We start from the raw sequence: 23955 nt of genomic DNA on the forward strand, positions 1-23955 counted from the left end.
ACAATTTCCGCCGTGAGACTATTTCATCTATCATTCATCATGTTAATGATACGAATTTTTTATACGTTTGATACCATTTTTGTTTGTTTTTTTTCCTCTGGTTAAAACGTTATGAATTCAATTTCAGCTTGTACTAGCACAATTATTTAATATACAGGGTATAAGCCATAAGCTTGATGCGTTGCTCTTTTTTAATGTTGTAGTTGGTTAGTTTATAATATATTTGGCTAGATTAAGAGACAAGTTATTTAAAAAAATTTTGAAAGCCAAAATTTTTTTTGTTTTTTTTGTTTTTATTTTTTATTGCAAATAAATATTTTGGATGAAAACGTTATAAAATGATTTACTGTTCACCACAACATTTTTTGATATTTAAAATTTTTAAATAAACATAAACAGGGTACGAAACGAGGCCAACTCTAGCCTTCTCATCTGGACCCAACTTGGACACAAGATTCTTTCGGGCCCAATTTTGGACCATCTCGGATCCGGGTCGGTTACATAACTAGTCCATAGTCCAAACCCGCAGTGAGCTCCCTTCTCCAGGAGCGCATCCTCGCGGGAACACAGGGCGAGGGTTCAGCAACAAACACGAAAAACCCCCAATTCACACTCCATTGAACTCAAACCTCTCTCTCTCTCTCTCTCTCTCTCTCTCTCTCTCTCTCTCTCTCCGGCGACGAGGAGGAGGAGGAGGAGGAGGAGGAGCTTGGCCATGGATGCTTTGGTGGTTCTCCCGATCGTGGCGTTCGAGGATAAGATAGCGGAGACGGTGGAGGCGAACCCGGTGGTGGTCATCATCGGCGAGACGGGCTCCGGCAAGAGCACTCAGCTCTCTCAGATATTGCGTCGCCGCGGCTACACCCGCTCCGGCACCATCGCCGTCACCCAGCCCCGCAGGGTCGCCGCCGTCTCCGTCTCCAGGTCAAATCCCCCTCCTCCCCTCTCCTCCTCTCCCCTTCTCTCTCGTTGTGAGCGTAAAAAAATGATGCCTTTTGAGTGTTATGTAGAACAATTGATTATTCTAAATGCTTAAAGCTGCTAAATCACGGTGTTCTAATATTAAATGTTCCGTATTTCATGCCACGGTTGAGTTTGCGGCAAAGACGAGGACTTGAATTAAACCGGAGAAAATTAAATGAAAGTTGCTATAGAATGATATTTTGAATGTATAGGCTCGAGACATTTCAATAGGCTAAAGATTTGTTGTCGAATTGAATGGGAGGAAACTGAAACTAAATGAGGCTGGGAGGCTGAGGCATTCGAAGTCAAGACGTCGTGCTCCGATATCGTGTGAGACAACCGGTTATACTAAAAGATTAAGCTGCCAAAAAAGACTATGTTTTTAATATTGTATATTCATCATTTAAATTTTCTATACTTGGCCAATGCTTATACCACTGATTTCCACTAAACTCTGGTTATATTGTCCATATATAGGCTAGTTAGTTATTGTGGAATGTGGACCTTTAGTTAGTCATGAAGTACTGAAAAGTTAAAGACAATCTAAGTTTCTGGGAAAGAATATTGTCTTGCGAAATTAATTATGGCACTTGCTTCACCACGATGATATGCTTATGATTTATTCTATCCATCTTAAAATTTATATAAATATTGGCGAAATTTATAATCTAATCGATCCATTCTTGTTCTTTTGTTAATAGGAGGGTCGCACAGGAACTCGGTGTTGTACTAGGAGAGGAAGTGGGTTATGCCATTCGGTTTGAAGACCGAACTTCAGAGAAAACTTGTATTAAGTAAGCTTTCACTTCTATTTGTCTCTGGAAAGACTTGGATTTCATAGTTGCATAATTTTTTTATATATGTAATATGACGATGTGAATCTAAATGCTCAGGTATCTCACTGATGGTTGTCTTCTTCGTGAAAGTCTGTCAAATCCAGAGCTAAATCAGTACTCGGTCATTATCTTGGATGAAGCTCATGAGCGTAGTCTAAACACGTAAAGAAATTTGCCTTTTGATATCGATTAGGCTTTCAACTTGTCACTATATACAAACATACAATTCTCTTTCAGTTAAGAAATTCATTTAAACAAGATATCTAGTGAAACTTATAAATACACACATATATGCTTACCAATGTGAATTGGATAATTCTACCTCAATTGTCTATCTGTTAATTAACTTGTATAATTTTTCGTGGCTTTTCCTATTAATTTTACGTCAGCAAAATTTTTCCCCCCTAAAAAGTGGTGGTTCATTCATAGTTTTTATATATATATTTTTCCCTCCTCTCTGTTGCAGTGACATACTGTTGGGTTTGATGAAACGCTTAATTAAGACACGCTCTTCAAATTTAAAAGTTCTCATCACTTCTGCAACCCTTGATGGCGTCAAAGTGTCAAAATTTTTCTCAGGTTGTCCTATATTGAACATCCCTGGGACCTTATTTCCTGTGGAAAAGTTTTACAGCACTGAGCGTCCTACAAACTACATTGAATCTGCTCTCAAAACTGCTCTTGGTACGGACTATATTTTGCCCTCTTAAATTGCCTATGTTCAGAACATCAAACTTTTGCTTCTACATTTACCACTTTTCTTGCTCTTTGCAGATATACATCTAAAGGAACCACCCGGGGATATTTTAATATTTATGACTGGAAAGGTGCGTTATTTACTTGAGGTGGTATGGTTTTTACATCTGTTTAGGCTAGTTGGTTGCTACTTCTCTGAACCTAAATTCACAAATCTTATCTTCTTCTTAGCTATGGGTCTTTGCTTTAGTTACTTGATCTTTCCTTCTTTGTTTTTTCGGTGCCGTCCAGTGGACTTGCTAATTTTGAACTAAAAAGACAGCCCCCTACTTTCAGGATGACATTGACAAAATGGTGTCAAAATTGGAGGAAAGAATTCAAAACCTTGAAGAAGGTTCTTGTCTGGATGCTCTAGTCCTTCCACTTCATGGTTCCTTGCCACCTGAAATGCAGGTAATGCATCTTCCTTTTCTCTTTTGTAGTATGTGTCTGTGCTAAGCAATTGCGTGGTTTTGATCCTCGAACTTTCTTACTCTTTTTTTTTTTTTTTTTTTTTAAATTTTAATGATGCCGTACATTCACTTCTCATGTACATGATATACTATGAACATACAAAATCGTATGTTTCCATCTTCCTTTTTCTTTATGTGGATTCCTTTTTATTTGCAGAGAAAGTATTAATCATAGTTATGTTGGCAACAGTTGTTAATATATTCTCTTGTTTCATTAATTCCTTAATTAGTACATATGGAACCAACATTTGTATTGGAAAAATCTTTCTTTCGTGAACTGTCTAAAATGAAGTTTAGTTTGATTAATGCTGTTTCTGAGTGCACTTTAGTTTTTTATGTTTTTCCTACTCGTATGTCATCTTCTACAAATTTTTTTTGTCAGTTTGGGGAATGTTTTGGTAAAACAGTTAAACTGACTGATTTTGTCTTCCACTTGCTTTATTGCATATTTTTATGAGCATTGGTGAATTGCTGTCTCATGCTTTTCTTGTTTGTCTAGGTACGCGTATTTGCTCAAGCACCATCTAACTGTCGGCGGTTCATTGTTGCAACAAATATAGCTGAAACTTCTTTGACTGTTGATGGTGTTGTGTAAGGAGCAAGTACATGCAGTTATCATTGCTTTCCTTTCAGTCATCCTTTTTTTTATTCTCCTGCTTCTTCTTTATCTAGAGCTTCCTTTTTTTTTGTTTCATGTTGCCACAAGATATAGACAAGGGGTTAATCTTGTTTTTTTACTATCACTAAGTTATTTGTAAGCTATTTAACTACTTAGGACAAATGAAGTCAGATAATCTTATTTGCTGATCTTGTATGCTAATGTGATCTTGTAACTCATGCATGTCAAAAGTTCTTGCTAAGTATTTATTTAATTATCTTTCAATGTGCTGATTATTTTATTTATACTAGGTATGTAATTGATTCTGGATATGTGAAGCAACGGCAGTACAACCCATCCAGTGGAATGTATTCCCTTGATATTGTGCAAATTAGCAGGTAAATTTTGGTTTTATGATCTGGGAGTCTTGCGTTGCCTTCATTTTGTGTCACTGTGTAAATTTATGCATGAAAGGTCATTCAATACATCAAATGTCTATTATATTGTTTCTATGCACTTGTTTCTTGAACTGGAGGAAAATTATGTATACCAAAAGAGAAACACTAAAAAGTTTTAACACTGGAATCTGATCTATGATGGTGTTGGTCCAGTTAGAAATCGGTCTACATATTTTCTGGTTTTCTTTGAACAGTTTCTTGTTCAGAGTATAGGTTAGTATTTTTATTCCTGGTCTTCTTATCTTTTATTTGCTGACTGCTTTATGCTCATGCTAGTTGTCATGAAGTAGATTCTCCTTTTGATTTAATAGACTACTGAAAAATTGACAATGAGCAGTGCTTCTACATTTTCCTTGAGCAATGCATTTGTCTTACATTTCATCATTTTTACATCAGTTCATTAATATAATTTAAAGTGAGTATGTTGGCACAAATGGTTACAGAGTGCAAGCTGATCAGCGTGCTGGCCGAGCTGGAAGAACTTGTCCTGGCAAGTGTTACAGGTTATACCCTGCTTCTGTGTATAGTGAAGAATTTCTTGATGCAACAGTGCCTGAGATACAACGGTCATCTCTTGCTGGAACTGTCCTGTACCTGAAATCTCTAGATCTTCCTGACATTGATATCTTAAAGTTTGATTTCCTCGACCCGCCATCTCGTAAGCATGCTTTATTTTTCTCCTGATTCACAAGATTTTTGTGTTTCATGGATCGTTTGTCTCAAATTTCAATAGATGCATTGGATACCAAGGTTTCTACTTTTGCAGCTATGCAATTGTAGTGTAACTAATCTGATGAGACAAATTTTAAAATGTGGTCTTTATCTTAACATTTTGTAAGTTGCAACGTGTTTTCCCTCAGGTGAATCACTTGAAGACGCTTTGCGGCAACTGTACCTCATTGATGCAATTGACGAAAATGGGCAAATAACATCTGTTGGACGAACTATGGCTGGTAATAACTTCATATCACTTCACCATTTATTCTTGAACAGATGCTGCTGCATTTTTATATTTCTTTTTTCTTCTTCTTCTCCCTTTTTCTTTTTGCTGGATTATAATTCAAATTATGTTATATCCAAGCAGCAATATTGTTTACCTATTTTTTTTTGAAAGGATGAAGTGGTATGTGGGTGTCAAAGGTACCATGTATGCAGTTGGCAACTGCATAAGCATTTCGAGGTGCATATGCGGTATGTAGGTGCAATCAAAATATTTAAAGTAAAATTAAAATGTATCTGTAATATAGACTGAAGGGGAATAGAGGAAAATTTTTTCCAAGAGAAGTATGAAAGGACAGAGTAACATAATGGAGATCAGGTCAAACTTTCCAGTCTTTAAGAAAATTAGGTTGCGTAATTTGGAGTGTTGAATTTTCTGCATCATGTGTTTAACAGGCATAAAATATGATTAGTGATTGAGAGGTGGTCTTACAAGTTATTAGTTTTGTGTTACTGGAATGAGAGAAAAGTTACTAAGAAAATAGTCTTGGCTCATCAATTCTTCTATGCTTAACATGGAATATTTTACATGATTATGCAGAGCTTCCCCTGGAACCTTCACTTTCAAGGACCTTAATTGAGGCAAATGAGTTGGGATGCTTGTCCCAGGCGTTGACTGTTGCTGCTACTCTATCAGCAGAAATCACATTACATCAAGCTAGAAGGTGACCTTGCTTTCTTGTAACTATATTTCATTATATGCTTAGTTCATTACCAGAAACTATCTACTTTTTTGTTGGTTTATTGTTATTTCTGTGTGTATTATGTCGTCATCTACTTTGAATATTTTTCTTTAAATGTACATTCGTCGTATGCAATATGTGCTATATGCAGTAAGGGCAAGGAGAGGAAAAGGAAACAACAGGCAAGTCTACCCGATGGTTCTGGTTGGGGTGATCATATTCAGTTGCTTCAGATATATGAAAATTGGGATCTAGCCGACTATGATCCAGATTGGTGCACGGACAATGACTTGCAGGTGCTACTGTGGAAAATAGTTTCACAAGTCTCATTATCTTGCAAAGTCTAAACAGATGATGATTTTGTTTCAAGGAAATTTATTACATGTTACCTATTTGCTTTTCATGTTAGTACATATTAATTGTCTATATCTATTTACCTAGTTTAGACTTGGGGGATATCAAATGGAAAGATACAGAAGGAATTAGTAAAAATCTGTTGAACAACCTGCCAAATTGTTACTTTTCTGGTGGCAACTTATTCTATAGATCATGATGGTGGTTTATCTACCACTTTTTACTCTATTTTTTGGGTCCATCGTCATGCATTATTGGGTCAATAAAGATCCCAAAACTGCTTGATGCTTGACAAAGCTTTAAAGGCTAAAGCTACTAGGATTTGTTTGTTGTGCATGGTCTGTAGTTGCTATACATCATTATCTCTAGAACAGGTACTACCCTACCTTAAGCTGATCCATCCTACATCAGAATTGCTCTAATAAAACTCTATCAGGCCTCAATTGAACTTGATCTTTATTGTCAGGACATGCCACAGTATTCTTACCTGTTAGGTACCAAATTTGATTGCAATCTAGGCTCTTCACTCGCCTAAGTTGATTCCCAATTTGCATATATGTGCTACTTAAGAATTGATAATTTTGTTTACTAGACAAAATGTTAAGCACATTGCTTGGACCTTTTGCAGAAACGTAGTATGATGTTCAGTAAGGATGTGAGAAAGCAACTATCTCAGATAATACAGAAGATAGCCAAAGGTCAGTGGTGATTACGTTATTATCGCCATCCATTTTCGATGAAACCATGTCAATCAGAAATCTCCATTTCACCCACTATCTTCATATCGTGATCATTTGCATCATAGATTTTTTGCACTTTTTCAGAAGTGTACCTATTTTCAGACTTGTATATTTGACTTACTACATGTTTTGGGTGTGGAGTATAGTAGTGCCTGCTTGCTGCTACCTTATACATTTATCACTTCTTACCTGTTAGGTACCAAATTTGATTGGTTTTTTAATTCTGCTATTAGGTTAATTTGGATGAGATTGGTTTTTTAATCCTGCTATTAGGTTAATTTGGATGAGTAGATTTCTTGAATTACAATCTCTTCATTTTATTTGTCCGACGGAACTCCTGTTGTGGTCATTTGTTCGTGATTCTCTCTACAATGTACATATGTACAAACAAACAAAAATTTTAGTGCATTGCACGCAGTCATACGCTGTTCTTACTGGTGAACAAACTATTTTATCACGGATTATCTGCTTGTTGACGTTGCTGGAGTTTGAAAATTTAGGTCCAATGGAGGTGCAATCAAGCTCAAGGCATAAAAGGAATGACCATGACTATGAGAAGTTGAGGAGAGCTTTATGCGTCGGCTATGGTAATCAGCTGGCTGAAAGAATGCTTCATCACAATGGTTACCGTACACTTGGCTACAGGTCACAGCTTGTGCAGGTACACAATTTTAGATCACACAATTTAAACACATGGATCATTTTAAATAGAAGCCTTGAATCTTTAGTACGAGGAAGTATTGTTATAATAAATGGTCTATATTATTGTAGAATACTTGTATGCTATCCAAAAAGTGTTAACTTTCAGAATGTTTTATTGCTTGGCCTGTGATGCTTTAGCAATTAGGGACTCCCAGAAGCGTCCTAAATGTCTGAAAGGAAAACAATTATACCTGGCAAAGTAGACTCTGATGCTTAAATTTCTGTTATTTTTGACATAAATGGGGTAAAAAAAGAAACACAGCACCCAATGTTAGAAAGTAGAAAGATAACCCAGTTATCTATAACTGGTATAGAGTCATGATACATGTAGTGTAGCCGTTATAATTTATTCAACGGTCTTGCAGGTTCATCCATCTTCGGTGCTGCAAACTGATGAAAATGGGCAGTTACCAGACTATGTTGTGTATCATGAACTGATAAATACCTCTCGCCCTTTCATGAGAAATGTCTGTGCTGTTGAAATGAAATGGGTCCTTCCCATCTTAAAGAAGCTAGAGAAATTGGACATCGACAAATTGAGGTAAAATCTCCATTTTCGACGATGAGTCCTGAAGATAGATTTTATTTTTTGTTGGTAGTATTATTTTCTTGCCAGTTTTCCACTGAAGATAGATCAAACTAAAATCTGAAGAGAAGTTTGCTCGAACTCTGATGAATGCTTAAATCTGACAGTGGTGGTTCCCATGGTTCTAATGGATCTGAACCAATCGAGGATAAAACAACAAGCCTGCCCGCAAGTGACAAAGATGTTAAGCAACCTGTTGATGTGGATAGTAAAATTCAGGCGGCACGTGAGCGCTATCTTGCACGCAAAGGAAAGAGATAACACTACATTCTCAGTGACGAAAAAAAAAAACATTGTTGTTAGTCTTGAAGAGATTGTTAACTGGTAATTCCCGTTCCTTCTTATTCTAAGGCACCTAATGAGTTCATTTTCTCTTTTTTATCTTATTGTTGAAGTACGAAAAAAAAATTCCGAGAAAATATCTAGAAACTACTATGATTGAAATTTACAACATGGCACATTGGATATTTTACATCTTTTTTTTCTCAAACTAGCTTCTAACTATGATAGCTTTCTGCCCAAATGTGCAGGTGACGATTGGATATTCTTTATTTATACATACCGTCGTTTGTGCTTGTTCTTCAATGGTATCCAACAACCCCTTGATGAGGAACATTTGGAGAGAGATGAATCCAAGCACCAAAATTATTGTTCTCGCCGATGGTTGAAAAGGTGCTGCTACCGATGGTCACTCGTTTATTACCTTTTTACACGGGTAGACGAGTAGATAGATGTGCTAATCTGATTCAATGGAGAATTGCTGTTTATCATGAAATCAACAAGTTAACTTTGTACTGCTTTCTTATTATCTGTTATAACTCAGTACTTTTTGACATTTGTTAAGCTTTTACGCGGTGCTTCAATTTTTTACCTTTACAGTAGCTATAGATTAACTTGCTAATCTGATTCTATGAAATGCTTGTGCTGTGAAAATTATATGGAAATAAAAATTGATGTGAATTGATACTTCATATTTTTATCCAATTCGGATCGAATTCTTATCTTATGTTCTATTACAGTAAGTGTTAGGGCCTGTTTGATTGTTGGTTTCTGATGTTTGAACTCGTGACATTTGTTTCGACACTGTAGTCACGAGATTGTCTGAATTTTCACTCACAATCATATGGAGATCAGTCTTTCGATTTCGGTAAAATGTGGGATGAACTTGGATTCAGGAAACTCACGAATTCTCTGCTTTCCAACTCTCCGCTTCCAAATAACCCTTCAACACATTACTAGGGCGCATCATAGATGTGAAATGAGAAATCATTCAAAGACTAATGTGATAGTCTTAGCGATACCTTTGAAAATCAAATTTGGGTTATTTTTCGAAAAGCTTTCATGATCCCAATGGTCAAATGCAATCCCATGGATCAAACCACGTTGCTTGGTCTAACTTGTGGAGCCAATACGCTGATCGGCTGATGAGGTAGTTGTACACCTAAAACACCAACCAACAGAAGCTTCTTCCACCAGACTCTCGAGTCTAGTCCCTACAGTAAACACGACCAGAATTAGTTGACTAATGCCCTTTTTTTTTCTTNTTTTTTTTTTTTTTTTTTTAACTCCAAAATAGGATTACTTGAGCTCTAAGTATTAAAAAAAAAAAATTGCACAGGGCCTGGGCATCCAAAAAAGAAAGAAAATTCCTCCAAAATGGGGTTGTTGACTTCATTTCTAGTGTGATCTGAAAAATTAAATCACTAATTAATGCTGCCATTTGGTTGAAGTCTATTCATTAATTATATTTTAGAGTACATTTTGATATTTTTTTTTTTTTTTTAACTCTTTGGCCCTCGTGGGTACTTAGGAGGTGATTAGCTCAAGCTTTCATTGTTAGGTGAGCCAAAGCTGTGCGATTAAATCATATCATCAAAACCATCTTAAACAGAACAAAAGGAAGGGCCAAAAAGAAAAAGAAAGTCAGAGTTGCAACCTGAAAATCGAGCTTTCAAAATTCATACCAGATTTGTACTGGTTAAAAAAAAAAAGAAAATCCGAAAACAATATTTTCATTTAAATTTTGGAAAAAATTAATTTTTGTTGCCTTTTCTTGTTTTGCATCTCATTATTGCCTTGAGGCCTATTAGCATTTAAAATTTTATTGACACAACATATTTTGAAAAAAAGCATTTACCAACTGATCCAAGCAATGTAACTAGCAAATTTGTTATGCATCATATAATTCACAATCTTTTGGTTCTTGCTATATGCTTTATCCAAAAAAAACGTTGTGAAATGAAACTACGCCCCCAGCCCCCCTTTCAATAATCAACTGAATAAAATAAATATGGATAAAATTAACTTAAAGTTTTAAGTGAAATCACAGAAAAATTACAATACGTTCAAGGGTGTGTTTGGTTCCACGTAAAACTGTGGAAAAAAAAATTTCAGTGGAAAAAAAATTTTCGTTGGAAAAATGGTTTTATGTCGTTAGTGTTTGGTTTGTTGAAAAAAAAAAATAGTTTTTCATGACGATTGTTTGGTTGGAAGAAAAAAAAATAGATAAAAAACTATTTAATATTTTTTATTATATATTATTAATATATAATAATTAATATATTTTATATATTATTATAATTTTTATATACAGATTAAATATATTTAAAATTACAATAAACATATTACATCATATATAATATATTTAGAGATATTAATAAATAATTACAAATTTATAATAAAATATTATATATATAATAAATATATATATTTATAAATATGTATAATTAATTTTTACCATCTCATATATAGAGCTAGGCTCCTATGCTTTCGAAAGTACGAGGCCTCCGTACTTGTAAGTTGTTTTTGATGATGGGACGTCCGATTCGGCGACCGGTTCCGTTAGACATGATCTACGCTATTGGAACTATATAGAAACCAAATTTCATAATTTTTTGACTTCGTTTGCCTAGTGAACGAGTAGCCTCAAAATAAACGGCTGAAAATAAAAATCTCATAAAAAACAATGATAAAGGACTCAAATTTCAAATCGGAAGTATTGCACTCGCTATTGACGTTAAGTAGAATTTTCTATTAAATTTTCATATAATTTGGATACTTCTACACCATTGAACTTAAAAACGTGCCGCATCGGTCATTAAAATAATTATTTTTGGGACCTTCTGATCGCTTAATAAATGATGTCAAAAAATTATAAAATTTGGTTTCTAGATAGTTCTAATAGGGTAGATTATACCTAATAGAGCAAATCGTCAAATCGGATGTCCTATCATCGAAAACAACTTATAAGCACGGAGGTCTCGGTACTTTCGAAAGTATAGTAGACGCACTCCTCATATATATATATATATATATATATATAGAGTCCAGCTATGGTGCTTGTAAAAGTACCAAGCATTTGGTACTTGTCAATTTTCTACCATTAGATCTACGCCTTTGATCATTTTCCTCCGATAGATTATACTATTCAACCAACCACCCACTCAACCCTAGAGGGCCCACATCATCCTAACCGCACATCCTTTAATCCAACGGTCAAAAACTTACAAGCACCAATAACTTAGTACTTTTAAAAGCATATGAGAGAGAGAAAGAGAGAGAAAGAGTAGGTGAGCACACGGTCCACGAGAATCAGACTCTCTCGTGGACCGCATTTTTTTCAACGCTGTGAGCCCCGACTTTTGGGATCAAGTTTTCGTTTTCCGCCCGCGGTGGGCGGAAAACGAAACTAGGTTTTTTACGCAGAATCCGTAAAAAAATTTTTTCCGGCAACTTCTTTTACTAGCAACCAAACCAGGGAAAATCACTTTTCAAAGAAAAAAAAATTTTCAGAGTGTTTTTAAAGGCAACCAAACACCGCCTCAGTAAAAAAAAAAAAAAGATAAGAAATATTTTATTTATTAATTCAGTTATATTATATTTTTTAGGATAAACTTTAAATACCACCCATGTGGTTTCGTACGTTCTTATTTTCGTATCATGTAGTTTAAAGTATATCAAATTTGTATAATATGGTTTTATTTTTCTCTTTTCTTCAACTCCTCCATTAATATTTTGTTAAATTATATACAAAAAAAACTTTAGATACTCCATCTAAATTTATCGAATATTTCTTTTAATACTCTTTAGTTTTAATTTTGAATATATAATAAAAAAAATAAAATCACATGGTACTAAATTGATGCATTTTAAATTAACCATAAGGTACTAAAATGAGAAAGTACGAAACCATACAGGTGGTATTTGAAAATTTCCTATTTTTTATAATTTTATTCAAAAAAATAAAAATAAAATCTATTTTTTAATATGGTACGTTCGTACTTAACTCCAAAAATAAAATGCTCGGTCGTAAATATCAAAGGAGCCCTTCAAAAACCTAATAATTAAATGCTCTACTGGTCCTCGGGGCGGCAACGGGCGAAAGCCGTACGAGAAATCCTAAGCGAGCCCGTCTCTCTCTCTCTCTCTCTCTCTCTCTCTCTCTGTCACCTCACCTACACCCATTTTCCTTTCTATTTTTTTCTAGCCAAGGTGTGTGTAGAGAGAGAGAGAGAGAGAGAGAGAGAGAGAGAGGAGGAAAATGGCGAATCTCGAGGACGTGCCGACGCCGGATCTGATGACGGAGCTGCTCCGCCGCATGAAGTGCGCCTCCAAGCCCGACAAGCGCCTCATCCTCATCGGTACCCTAATCACTTCACCCGTAGGTCCATCGATCCATCGATCGAGCTCTCCTTTTTTTTTTTGGTTTTGGTTTCTCGCCAAAACCCTAGTTTTAGATCCGACATTGACCCCTTTTGATGCTGTTTTCTGGTTTCTATATGCGATTTATGCTTTCGATTGGTGCTTGAAGTGCTCCGATTGAGATTAGGGCCGTGTAGCTTAGGATCTAAGAGGGATTCGGTTTTGGTATGTTGTTTATCTCGTGTTTGGGAAATTTCCTGTTCATTTGCGAAAACAATTTAGTCGTTGTTGATGTTATATTAGATAGTTTGTTGCGTTCATGGACATTTTTGTGTAACTTTATGTTGTTTCAAGTCGATTATCTGTTGGTTTTAACTACTCTTATGATCATGTTAAATTATCACATATTAGGAATGTAAATAGAGGTGGATAGTTGTTGTCGTATATAAGGCAAAATAACTCTATAGTGTTGGTATGAATCATAAAAATTCAGCCTTTTTTAACTGCATAATTAACACCAACGGCGATGTGATTGAAGTTTGTTTATAGTCGATGTAACTTCGATGATGGTAGATATTCGCCCATCTGGTTGCCCATATGCAAATCATTATAGTTGTTGGTCGTATTTCTCCGATGCGGTATTCCTTCTTTTGCTTTTCATGTTTGCTGTCGAAAATTCTGTCTTATGGATTTTCTTTGTAAGTCATTTAGCTTGTTTCATCAATAAATCTGCTTTTCGCATTCTGACACTACTTTCGACGTAAAACAACACATAGAACCATAGATGAATATTTATACTTTAATGTTTGGTGCGGAAATATATTATCATTTGTAACTTTGTTTTGTGTGGGATGGAACAATTTATTATGGCTTATGGCATATTTCTCTCTTGCATTTTTCTGAAATGCAAGAGAGAACCTTTTTCAAGCCTCCTGTTCACTTAAGCCCTTTTTTTTTAATTTTAACTCGCTTTATTTTGCAGGTCCGCCGGGATCTGGAAAAGGAACTCAATCGCCTATTATTAAGGACGAATACTGCTTGTGCCATTTGGCCACTGGTGATATGTTGAGAGCTGCTGTTGCTGCTAAGACCCCTCTTGGAATTAAAGTGAAAGAGGCTATGGACAAGGTACTATACTGGAGCTTATTTGACAAAAGGGAAAGGGAAGAGAAAAGGTTCAAACACTTTTTCGCATTTGCTTATTGAAAATTCTGTTCTTGCTTTTTTAGGGAGAGCTTGTCTCTGATGATTTGGTTGTTGGAATTATTGATGAAGCAATGAAAAAGCCGTCCTGTCAAAAGGGTTTCATTCTTGATGGATTTCCTCGGACTGTTGTTCAAGCACAAAAGGTCAGATGCGTGTACTCTTTGATGAGTAAAATAGACCTGTTGGCTTTGGAATTAATTTTCTAATTTTGTGTGAAAGGTTTATTTTGATCACTACTGAATCAACTGGTGGATGCAGCTTGACGAGATGTTGGCCAAGCAGGGCAGCAAAATTGACAAGGTTCTCAACTTTGCAATCGACGATGCTATATTGGAAGAAAGAATTACTGGCCGCTGGATTCATCCCCCTAGCGGAAGGACCTACCATTCCAAGTTTGCACCTCCAAAGGTTTCAGGAATTGACGATGTAAGTGGAAGAACAAGCAGCTTATTCATTAAATTAATCATGATATTTACTCTATACAATACACATATTATTTCAATTGGTGTGAATAGTATCTTACCATTTGATCTATCACTTCATATTGCGTGCTCTTCACCTTGCAATACTTGAACTTTCTGTTTCTAAGCTTAGCTATTATTCACTGTTTTATAAAGCAACGGGCTTGGTAGAATGTTTCTCATATCTCAAAGTAAAGAAGTGGTGGCTGAGTAGACGAGTCCTTTCTCTTTCATGCTACTTTTGTAAGTGCATCAGGGGTTATTTTGCCTAAACATCTTTCGTGCTGTTACGTGACAAATTTCTTCTTGCATGGTTTATTAGCTGTATACATATCTTGAGTGTTTCGAAAACTGTGTGTGACTTAAACTCAGGCGTTACTTTAGTTGTGGAACTTATTCTCTCATGTGCTTATATTACTCTCTTCTTCTTTTTTTTTCTCTTTTCTTTTTGTTTCAAGGTCTCTGGAGAGCCATTGATTCAAAGAAAAGATGACACAGCTGAAGTCCTCAAGTCAAGGCTTGAAGCTTTCCACAGGCAAACTGAACCTGTACGTCATCTCTTTCGTTCCTTCTTGACTAGTGAAGTGTTGTACTAGGCCCTTTTAACAATTTTTAACTGTTAACAAGAAATTAGTGAAATTTTTCTATTTAACAAGCCTCCTCTTTACGTTGGTTATGTATGAGTAGGACTTTTTACTTGTATGTGAATTATATATAGATGATTTATAATATTGGTTACACAAGTCTAGCAACAATAACTATAGTAGGCAATCTACTGAATACATTTGATGGATTTCCTGTTTCTGTTAGTAATATCATGTTAAATGGAATCCTTCTGCAAATTCTCTTTGATCGCATTTTCTATTTCCATCCAGAATTTAATAGGTGCATGGGTATCAAATTGATATGTAATAGCTGACGACTGCTTGCAGCTGTCAAGGGAAAACAAAACCTTAAAATAAAAAAATACAGAAAAGGAAAAAAGAAGAAAAATAAAAGAGAAAAAAAAGAAAAATAAAGATGCTTACAACTTTGGAAAAGGTATGGTTATGGAAAGCACTTCCAAGCGGGGAATTCTTGCAAGGCCTTGTATGAAAATTGGTAAATAGGCCAACAAATGACGAACCAAGAGAGTAGTCTCATAATATCTGATCAGCGTTCCCACACTGCTGAAAGAATATGCTTAGTTTTGCTGTAGTAGTCAGTCCGGTCAGGCTATATCCAACCATGAAGTGTCAAGTCAGGATTACACACGCGTTTACCTACCACCCAACAGCATGTAATTAGAAAGTTCAGTTTTCTTTCATTTTTAGTTTTTATCTATATTTTCATTATTTTGATGGTCCTTTTTCTCTTTACTATTTAAATAATTCTTCATGCCATGTTACAATTGAGTTGCATTTTGATGGTACCACATATCATATGAGTTATATGCACTTTAATTTTAGGTGATCACACATATCTGCATTAAAGTCTGAGAGTATAGTTTTACTGTAAATTCTTCGGATGGCATATATACCATTAACATGCTCAATGGGTACCTCTTCTTTTGTTCACTGATGAACTGATTGATAGATGAAAATGTGGGGACGATAATATACCTTGCTTCTTTGATACATGAGAGTGTTGAATCTTGCCCTCCTACCTCTTTCTTCTTTTTCAAAGACTCTGTTACATCATTCTACCTCCTCTTTTTCTGTTTAACTTCTTTCTTATTTCCTTTTCTTCTGTCTTTTGTATCCTCTCACTTTGAATCTTTTCATTACAAAATGATTCTCTTATTACATAATACTTTGCTGCCCCTTTTGTCGCATGGTCAGGTTTCAATGGAAGCTGTTGCCAGTTGCGACAACTTTTGCATTACCACTATTTTTGGGGATATTAATTGGGTTCACTCTTGGCCAGAAAACTTTGGTTAAAAGAATTTAATTCAGCTCGACTTTGCCCACATCTGCTGAATTTTCATATATTGCCTGATTGTGTATCCTTTTGTTTTATCTATAATCTTTCTTCTTAGATTGGTATATTAGAGCTTTCCTGGTTCCTTCAATTACTTGCAATAAATGCTGTTTTCTATAGTTCGGAAATTTGAATTGTTTCGTATTATTTCCATATTGCAGGTCATTGACTACTACTCTAAGAAGGGATTAGTGGTGCAGCTTCCTGCTGAGAAACCCCCCAAAGAAGTCACCACCGAAGTTGAGAAGGCTCTTTCCTGAGATGCAGTTAACCATTGTTGACTATGACCATGATCTATCAAAAACCCCACTTGGGTTCATCTGTTGTCAAATTTGATAAAACTATTTGCTAGGGTTTATACCCCATAGATTTTTTTTTTTTCCCCCTAAATCACTTTAAACCTTTTTTGATCGGCTTTGCTGACTATGAGAGCTTTTCTACCGAATCTAGCGTCAAATAAAGTTTTTGTTTCCTGTCAAACATGCACTCTGTTCTGAAACCTGTGACACTGCAATGAATTGCTACATTTGGCAAGGTTTAGCTTCTCTAGTTTTACTATCAAACTTTTTACCAGTTTTCTTGCAGGGCATTCAACTGAGTTTTGAAATGATATATTCGTGACACAACTGGCGTCAAAGAGACCAATCTGTGTTCGTGAAGTTCTATCCCTGTACTGGTTGCTTTTTGTTGGGTGCGAGAGGTTTCCTAGGGGTAAAATTGCATAAAACTTACTTAAATTGTAGGCCATTTAAATTTAGCTATTCAAATATTTATTTATTGATTTATTTTTTGCTACCTAGTACTTCAATTTTTGCTTGATCCGAGTCAGTCAAATATTTTAATTTTAACATTTGAACGTATTATTTATCTTTATAAATTTATTTATTATAAACTTATGTATTACATATAATAATTCCGGCTCTTTAAAGAAATTTCACTATCATTATTATGTTACCTGTCGGTAAAATCAATACTTTTACCCTCACCAAAGTTAATTTTCAACCCCCCTAAAAAGAAAAAAAAAAACTGCCCACTTTTCTCTAAGGAAAAATTCTAGAATACATCAATTATATTGATGACATCGCATTCTCAACTAATCAAATAAATTTTTTTAAATTAATCTGTCGCATCATAATTATAAAAAATATTTTTATTATACTTTTATTTTTTTAAAAAAAAAGATGTAACTAACTTGCTATTACTGATGTGATGCAAGTGCGATACAGCTCAAGATACTTGTGGGAGGGCACATCCAAACTGACCAACATGCAGTTAACTAACGAGTCACGATAAAATTATTAAGAGCATAATATAAATCTCACGACATAAATTATGTCTGCTTTAACAAGCCTTTCCAATTTAGCTTCATTTATGACAACCCTGTAGGTTTACTGTCATAAGATGATGGGTAACACAACACAATATAACGTAAAAAACCCTAAAAATCAACCTTGATTTTGGCATCCAGCTCCGTATATTCGTCGAAATATGCCTTGAAATGCTCATACGAATGCCTCACATCATCGACCGCACACATTTCCCTTATGCTATGCATGGACAACTGCGGCGCTCCGACATCGACCGTCCGGATGCCGACGCCGCTAGCGAGTATGGGGCCAATGGTCGAACCGCAAGGCATATCGTTCCGAACAACAAAATCCTGCAAGAGAGAGAGAGCGCACACATTGTAAAAGAAATGCATCATTGCATAATCTTTATATGCCTTCATATTTCACCTTGAATTGGAAAACATCAGGGATTGAAAGGCTGTTGAAGTTCTTTATCAAGGAAATTGTAGCTAAAAAGCAACCCATGCTTAGAACACTAAGTTAGGGAGTTGAGAAGCATGGAATGTATCAGAAGTTGCAAAAAAAAAAAAAAAAGAAAAAAAAGAAAAAAAGAAATCAAATATTGTAGCTAAAAACATGATCCTGAGCTTTGGTTTGTAAGTTAACCTGAATAGGTAGTTGGTGCCTCTCTGCAATCTCCCGAAAGATAAATGAAGTGACAGCATTTGTCGCATAACGCTGATTTGCATTATGTTTGATAACAAGACCTCCGTGAAGTTTAGGTTGATGGTTCTCCTCATGTTTATCCTACAAAGACGAGCAAATCAAAACAAATGGAAGAGCACATTAATAGCGCAACCTGGGAGCATTTGAGACAGATAATTCTGAATAGTGAGAAGAACATTTAATGTTCAAATCCTATATGCCATTAATTTCACATACAAAGAAGTGAACCATACCATATAATTCGGGTGTAAAGCATGGGCCATGTCTGCAGATACCACGAAGCTTTTCTGTATTGCCTTTTCTAGCAACTGAAAAGCAATTGGGTCAGGTCTTACTATTATCTAGCAAAGCGAAGCCAAAAGTACTTTTAAGAACGTAGTGACTATCTTTTCAGAATTTCAAAGGAGAAAGATATGATTATATCTAACAGTAGTCACATTTTTAAGAGAAAAGCTCACAAATCAATGCAGCCAAGTATACATCAATAAATATGCCCAAACAAATGTAAAATTCGAATGTAACAAATTCTTGAATTTGCTTTATTGTTGAGAAAGAGAATCTGCAAGGCTATTTGCTTTTTGTGGATAATTTAGTTAGTTGTTTGTTAGTAGATTGTCAGATAAAAAACAGAACTACATCATCTTAGTGGATGAATCTTTTGAAACAGTGAATAAGTGCAGCATGAAGGTATTCAAGAATTAGCCCAAAAGGATATATTAGGACGATCTGACACTAAATAGAGAATAAATAATGGTGAGAGGAAACAATACACAATGTACGAAGAACAAAGGGAACCTTAGAATCTGAAGAGCTGAAAAATTGTGTTATTCTCGACAGAGCATCCAACATGGCAGGGGAACCAGCTCCCTGAGCTGAGTCAGATCCAACCTCCTCATGATCAAATAATGCGACCATTCTTACACCAGATTCCTCATCAAGAGAACTTTCCGGAGACGTTGAATCTATTAGAGCCTGAAAAAGACTGGTAGATGAGGCTAAGAGAAAAAAAGATTGCAACACTCACCATTTTTAAGGAATGATGTAGCGAAGAAACTCACAGACAAAGTAATTAACGGAGGCAATTCACCCCCCCACACACAAGACACAGACAAAAGGTCCTACAGTTTCATCCGGCTTTTCCTACTGTATATATAAAGAGTGCAACATAGTGAAAATGGACAGACCTTAAGAGAGCAAAAGGACATGCAGAGGTTGTCAACCCTTCCAGAGAATATAAATTCCTTCGCAGCGCCTCCTATAATGCTTGGTTGAGTGTCACAAAGTTGCAGCTCAAAATCACATATTGCATCAGGTTCGCAGGAAGCCTCATTGGCAATCAACTATTGCAGATGGAAATTAATATCGACAAAATATTTGAATGTAATGTAACATAGATCAGGCAAATAGGCCTAACAAAAATGAAGTTCAAAGCTAAAAAAAAAAAACCTGCAATAAAAGGGAGTGATGTTTTTTTTCATCTACATGCTGCTTCGCATTTGATTCAGCGGTACAGTTCTCTCCTACTAATTTCTGCATTTCGCCCTACACCATTGGTCAAGAAAATGAGTAATTGCTTTGTAAACGAAAATACAATCACACAATATATTGTAATACAAGCCTACTTATTCTTTTTCCTAATTTATGCACCACAAAAGATAATTATAATAGATTCCAGGAACTTGAGGGCCACTTAAAATAGAAATATTTCAGACAGCCGTCACAGGACACCTCGAAAAGGCAGAAAGAGTAAAAAGTCACAAAATAGAATAAGCAGTGGCAGTCCTGTTTTCTTCTAGGATTATAATTAGCATCCTCAGAAAAGAAAACAACTAACTTCACCAGAGGGCACGTTCAACAACAGTGGAGTCTTGGGATAAAGTAAAATACAGAAACTGATTAATATGATGAATTCATAAAGCATAACTTTCGTTATGATTCAAAGCAGTACACCATCAATATCATGCTTTAATCAGCCAAGAAAATCCACTATATGTTACTTGTTGTCCAAGTGATATCTAAGCTTGGTTCCATTAGCTAACGAATCTTTAATTCATCCATAAAATAAGCAACTCAGAAAATCATGGGTAACTTAATAGCTTTTCATTTAATGTAAAGCTCAACAAAAATAGGCATTAATTTGCAATATCAAAATGCAGGGCCATATAGCACGTAAATCACAAGTGCATTCCAACAAGTTATATAACTAGCGTGGTTTCCCATCACAACCAGCAATAAAGTTTATAGATTACATAACTAGTATATATGCTGTCAAGTTAAAAAAAAGACAATGGAAAATTGTGGTGACATGAACTCCTTTAGGCAAGCATTTTCGGCAAAAAAAAAGAGGCATATAACAGCACAAGGATGTGCCGAGAAACTAAAACACGAACACAGATAAATTACCTTAATGGCTGTTGCCAGCACAGGGACAAGTTGACTGTGGGTATTAAACTTGAATCCTTCATTAACGCTCCTACAAATGACATAATGACAGGTCTGTAAGAACTAATTAACGTCCATTAAAAAAAAAAGAAAAAATTCCATCATAACAGATAATCTTCTTTCTTCCCTTTAATTCTTTATCCAAAGCTTTCCTATCTTTTATCCAACCTTTAGAAAAATACTGCAACGTTGGAAAGTGTATTAATCGCACATGAGAGTGCTAGAATGCTAATAATACCTGTGTAAGCAATTAGATACCGCGAAAAATGGAAAATCACATAATCTAAACCCGAAATAGCTAGCTAATGCAAACTAACCAACCTATCCAAGTGAATAGCCAAGGTGGGAATCCGCAAAATAGGCTCCTGAATCCTCACAAGCTTATGTGAGTAGGAGATTTCACCTCCCTTCTTTTCTCTAATGATCACCCTCCCAGCCAGAGTCAAGTCGCGATCGAACCAGGTGTGCCACAGCCCGCCGCCATAAGTCTGAACACCGACCTCAAGATATCCTCCTTTCGAAACCTAAAGAGAAACTACATCAAAAACACTTTTTTTTTCTCCAAATCCCTACAAGCAAAGCTGCGAAACTATGTCCAAGCCTTAAAACTGAATAGAAGATCATCCAATGGTTTCAAGAACACACAAGTCTACTTTCTGAATTGCCAATGTCAGAGCAGCATCAAATTAATTATACCTTGGAGATAGGTTTGACTTTGAGGCACGGGCTATCGGTGTGCGCTCCGACGATGTGGAATCCATTTCCGGCAACGTATCTACACATCCATCATACCCCAGTAACATTAGAAAAGAAAAGAAAAAAAATCATCTTTTTACAGGGATAGAGAGGAGTATGAGATCAGCTCACTTCTTCCCAACGGCGAATGCGATGATGGTCGAATGGTTCCTGGTGAAGAAGTACTTGCCTCCGATTTCGAGCTTCCAATCCTCCCTCTCAGACACCTGCTTGAATCCCGCTTTCTCCAAACGCCTTTTCGCCTCCTCTACAACAACAACAACAACAACAACAACAACAACAACAACGCAGATTAAAAGATCATGTGTAGATTGTAGGGAAAAGAAAACGGAGGAATATTTGGTTTAGGGGATTTGAGGAAGGGGGTGTTTAGTTTAGGTTACCGACGGCGTGGAAGGCGGTGGGCGAGGCGTTGAGGAAGTCGACGAGGTCGACGGCGACGGGATCGACGGTCGCCGACATTTGCTTGCGTGGTCGGCGGCGGCGGCGGCGGCGGAGGCACTGCTGCTCCCAGAAACGTTTGATTGCAAGGGCCGACCGCTTTGCTCGTTTCCCTCTCTACTGCTAGGCTAGCCTACTACTCTGGATAATAACAGCAGCGGAGAATTGGATTCGGAGGAAAAATTGTAAATGAGTTCTGTGTCTGATGCAGGGGAATTTTTTGCTCTGTAATCGGGTTCCTCGTTTCGATTGATTGACAGAGATGTGCACCTGATCTCACGTGCTGTGCAACTGCCTAAACACACATTTTTGTTTTGCTCTTTTTATCTTTCACTTTTAGCATCCTCAGATATTTATTTCTCATAAATCAGCCTACAAAATTTATATTTACAAGATTGCCTTTATTTTTTGAAAAAACTTCAAAAGTTTTTCTTGTGGTTTCAATTTTTTTCATTTTAGTAGCATGTGGTTTAAAATATATCAAGTTAGTACCCTGTGGTTTCTCACTTTATCACTTTAGTACCATGTGGTTTAAAGTGTTTCAAGTTAGTATCCTATAGTTTTGCACTTTATTACTTTAGTACTCTGTGGTTTTAATTTTGTATCAAGTCAGTACCCTGTGGTTTTTTAAACCATAGGGTACTAAAGTAATAAAGTCACTTTATCACTTTAGTACCTTGTGGTTTAAAGTGTATCAAGTTAGTACCCTGTGGTTTTGCACTTTATCACTTTAGTACCCTGTGGTTTTAATTTTGTATCAAGTTAGTACTCTGTGTTTTTTAAACCACAGGATACTAAAGTGATAAAGTTAGTACCCTATAGTTTAAAGTGTATCAAGTTAGAACCCTGTGGTTTTGCACTTTATTACTTTAGTACCCTGTGGTTTTAATTTTGTATCAAGTTAGTACCCTGTGGTTTTTTAAACCATAAGGTACTAAAGTGATAAAATGTGAAACCACAGGATACTAAAGTGATAAAGTGCAAAATCACCGAGTACTAACTTGATACACTTTAAACCACAGGGTACTAAAGCGATAAGTGAGAAGCCACAGGGTACTAACTTGATACACTTTAAATCACATGGTACTAAAATGAAAAAGTGTAAAACCATATGGAGGGTTTTTAAAGTTTTCCCTTATTTTTTCACATAAGTACAGCATGAGCATCACTGGAGCGTGACTGATCAAGTTGAATACGATAAATCATTCACCGTGAAACACGATTAATTCACCGTGTCCAAATATAATGAATGATTCATTATATTCAACTTAAATTCTGAACCATCGGTCACGCTCAAGTAGTGCTTGTATGGCAAGGATAGGACGAATCTTATAAATACAAATTTTATAGGACTGTTTATAAAAAAAAATTTCGACGGGAGCAAAAAAAAAAAAAACACAAAACCTTTTGGTTTTGTTTGCGACCAAATTCTCTACCAATAGGATGCCGCCATGTGGCTCCAATAAAAAATAATAATAAAAAAAAACACCCTGCAGTAACACGGGCCGGGAGCGTGGGCTTTCTGGTCCATAGGACTGACCTCTTCGCCCATGGACCCCAAGGCCTATAGATATGCCGCATAGAGAGTGGAAATAAGGCCTGTGGACCGATCGGCCCGTTAGGCTCCTGGTCCGTTATTGTCGGTGGCCGAGAGGCTCGTGGACTTCCTGGACCAGACGGGGGCAGTCTACGGGCCTTGAGGCTAACTGTCTCCTACGGCCGGCCAGGCCATAGGACCTGAGGCCCAATGACTAGAAGGTGTACGGCCCATGAGGTCCATCAACCAGGTGACCACGAGCCTTGAGGGCCGCGGACACTTTTGCCTTACCAAACTCAGCTCCCGGACTTGACGATGCTAATGGATCTGGGTTGACGGAGCTCCCGCCTAGACTGGATCCGAATGGGTT

The 23955-nt window shown here is 36.3% G+C and overlaps 3 protein-coding genes across 5 annotated transcripts; 2 read left to right on the plus strand and 1 right to left on the minus strand.

The window, feature by feature from the left end:
- Positions 555-9095, plus strand: LOC109722661 (probable pre-mRNA-splicing factor ATP-dependent RNA helicase DEAH4). The gene is made up of 17 exons (XM_020250767.1): positions 555-924; positions 1665-1757; positions 1857-1961; positions 2266-2483; positions 2574-2626; positions 2832-2948; positions 3507-3598; positions 3917-4003; positions 4507-4721; positions 4924-5016; positions 5604-5727; positions 5897-6041; positions 6728-6797; positions 7340-7500; positions 7907-8082; positions 8235-8451; positions 8658-9095. Exons 1-16 carry the CDS (start codon positions 716-718, stop codon positions 8386-8388), a joined length of 2112 nt encoding a protein of 703 aa, XP_020106356.1. The 5' UTR covers positions 555-715; the 3' UTR covers positions 8389-8451; positions 8658-9095.
- On the plus strand, positions 12448-16934 carry LOC109723614 (adenylate kinase 4-like). 3 transcript variants are annotated; one of them, XM_020252054.1, is made up of 6 exons: positions 12448-12787; positions 13751-13896; positions 13998-14117; positions 14233-14400; positions 14894-14983; positions 16556-16934. In XM_020252054.1, exons 1-6 carry the CDS (start codon positions 12475-12477, stop codon positions 16652-16654), a joined length of 936 nt encoding a protein of 311 aa, XP_020107643.1. In that variant the 5' UTR covers positions 12448-12474; the 3' UTR covers positions 16655-16934. The 3 variants fall into 3 exon arrangements, with proteins under 3 accessions (XP_020107643.1, XP_020107644.1, XP_020107645.1); XM_020252055.1 differs by having other exon boundaries at positions 12615-12791; XM_020252056.1 differs by having other exon boundaries at positions 12615-12767.
- On the minus strand, positions 17667-22329 carry LOC109723492 (probable aspartyl aminopeptidase). Its single transcript, XM_020251876.1, has 11 exons — positions 21991-22329; positions 21719-21854; positions 21548-21626; positions 21173-21375; positions 20813-20882; positions 19856-19951; positions 19594-19749; positions 19205-19381; positions 18643-18717; positions 18350-18490; positions 17667-18054 (listed from the first exon to the last, which is right to left on the minus strand). Exons 1-11 carry the CDS (start codon positions 22067-22069, stop codon positions 17833-17835), a joined length of 1434 nt encoding a protein of 477 aa, XP_020107465.1. The 5' UTR covers positions 22070-22329; the 3' UTR covers positions 17667-17832.

This window comes from Ananas comosus, linkage group 17 (genome assembly GCF_001540865.1).
Source record: "Ananas comosus cultivar F153 linkage group 17, ASM154086v1, whole genome shotgun sequence".
Lineage (NCBI taxonomy): Eukaryota > Viridiplantae > Streptophyta > Magnoliopsida > Poales > Bromeliaceae > Ananas > Ananas comosus.

What these genes read in the sequence shown, in the direction of transcription:
- LOC109722661 (XM_020250767.1), top strand. Translation starts at nt 716, where the DNA reads ATGGATGCTTTGGTGGTTCTCCCGATCGTGGCGTTCGAGGATAAGATA. An exon ending in ACATTACATCAAGCTAGAAG is followed by an intron (nt 5,728 to 5,896) that starts GTGACCTTGCTT and finishes TGCTATATGCAG; the next exon opens with TAAGGGCAAGGAGAGGAAAA. An exon ending in GCACGGACAATGACTTGCAG is followed by an intron (nt 6,042 to 6,727) that starts GTGCTACTGTGG and finishes GACCTTTTGCAG; the next exon opens with AAACGTAGTATGATGTTCAG.
- LOC109723614 (XM_020252054.1), top strand. Translation starts at nt 12,475, where the DNA reads ATGCTCTACTGGTCCTCGGGGCGGCAACGGGCGAAAGCCGTACGAGAA. An exon ending in TGAAAGAGGCTATGGACAAG is followed by an intron (nt 13,897 to 13,997) that starts GTACTATACTGG and finishes TTGCTTTTTTAG; the next exon opens with GGAGAGCTTGTCTCTGATGA. An exon ending in AGGTTTCAGGAATTGACGAT is followed by an intron (nt 14,401 to 14,893) that starts GTAAGTGGAAGA and finishes TTTTGTTTCAAG; the next exon opens with GTCTCTGGAGAGCCATTGAT.
- LOC109723492 (XM_020251876.1), bottom strand. Translation starts at nt 22,069, where the DNA reads ATGTCGGCGACCGTCGATCCCGTCGCCGTCGACCTCGTCGACTTCCTC. An exon ending in TTGGCTATTCACTTGGATAG is followed by an intron (nt 20,883 to 21,172) that starts GTTGGTTAGTTT and finishes TGTCATTTGTAG; the next exon opens with GAGCGTTAATGAAGGATTCA. An exon ending in TGCTGGCAACAGCCATTAAG is followed by an intron (nt 19,952 to 20,812) that starts GTAATTTATCTG and finishes CCAATGGTGTAG; the next exon opens with GGCGAAATGCAGAAATTAGT.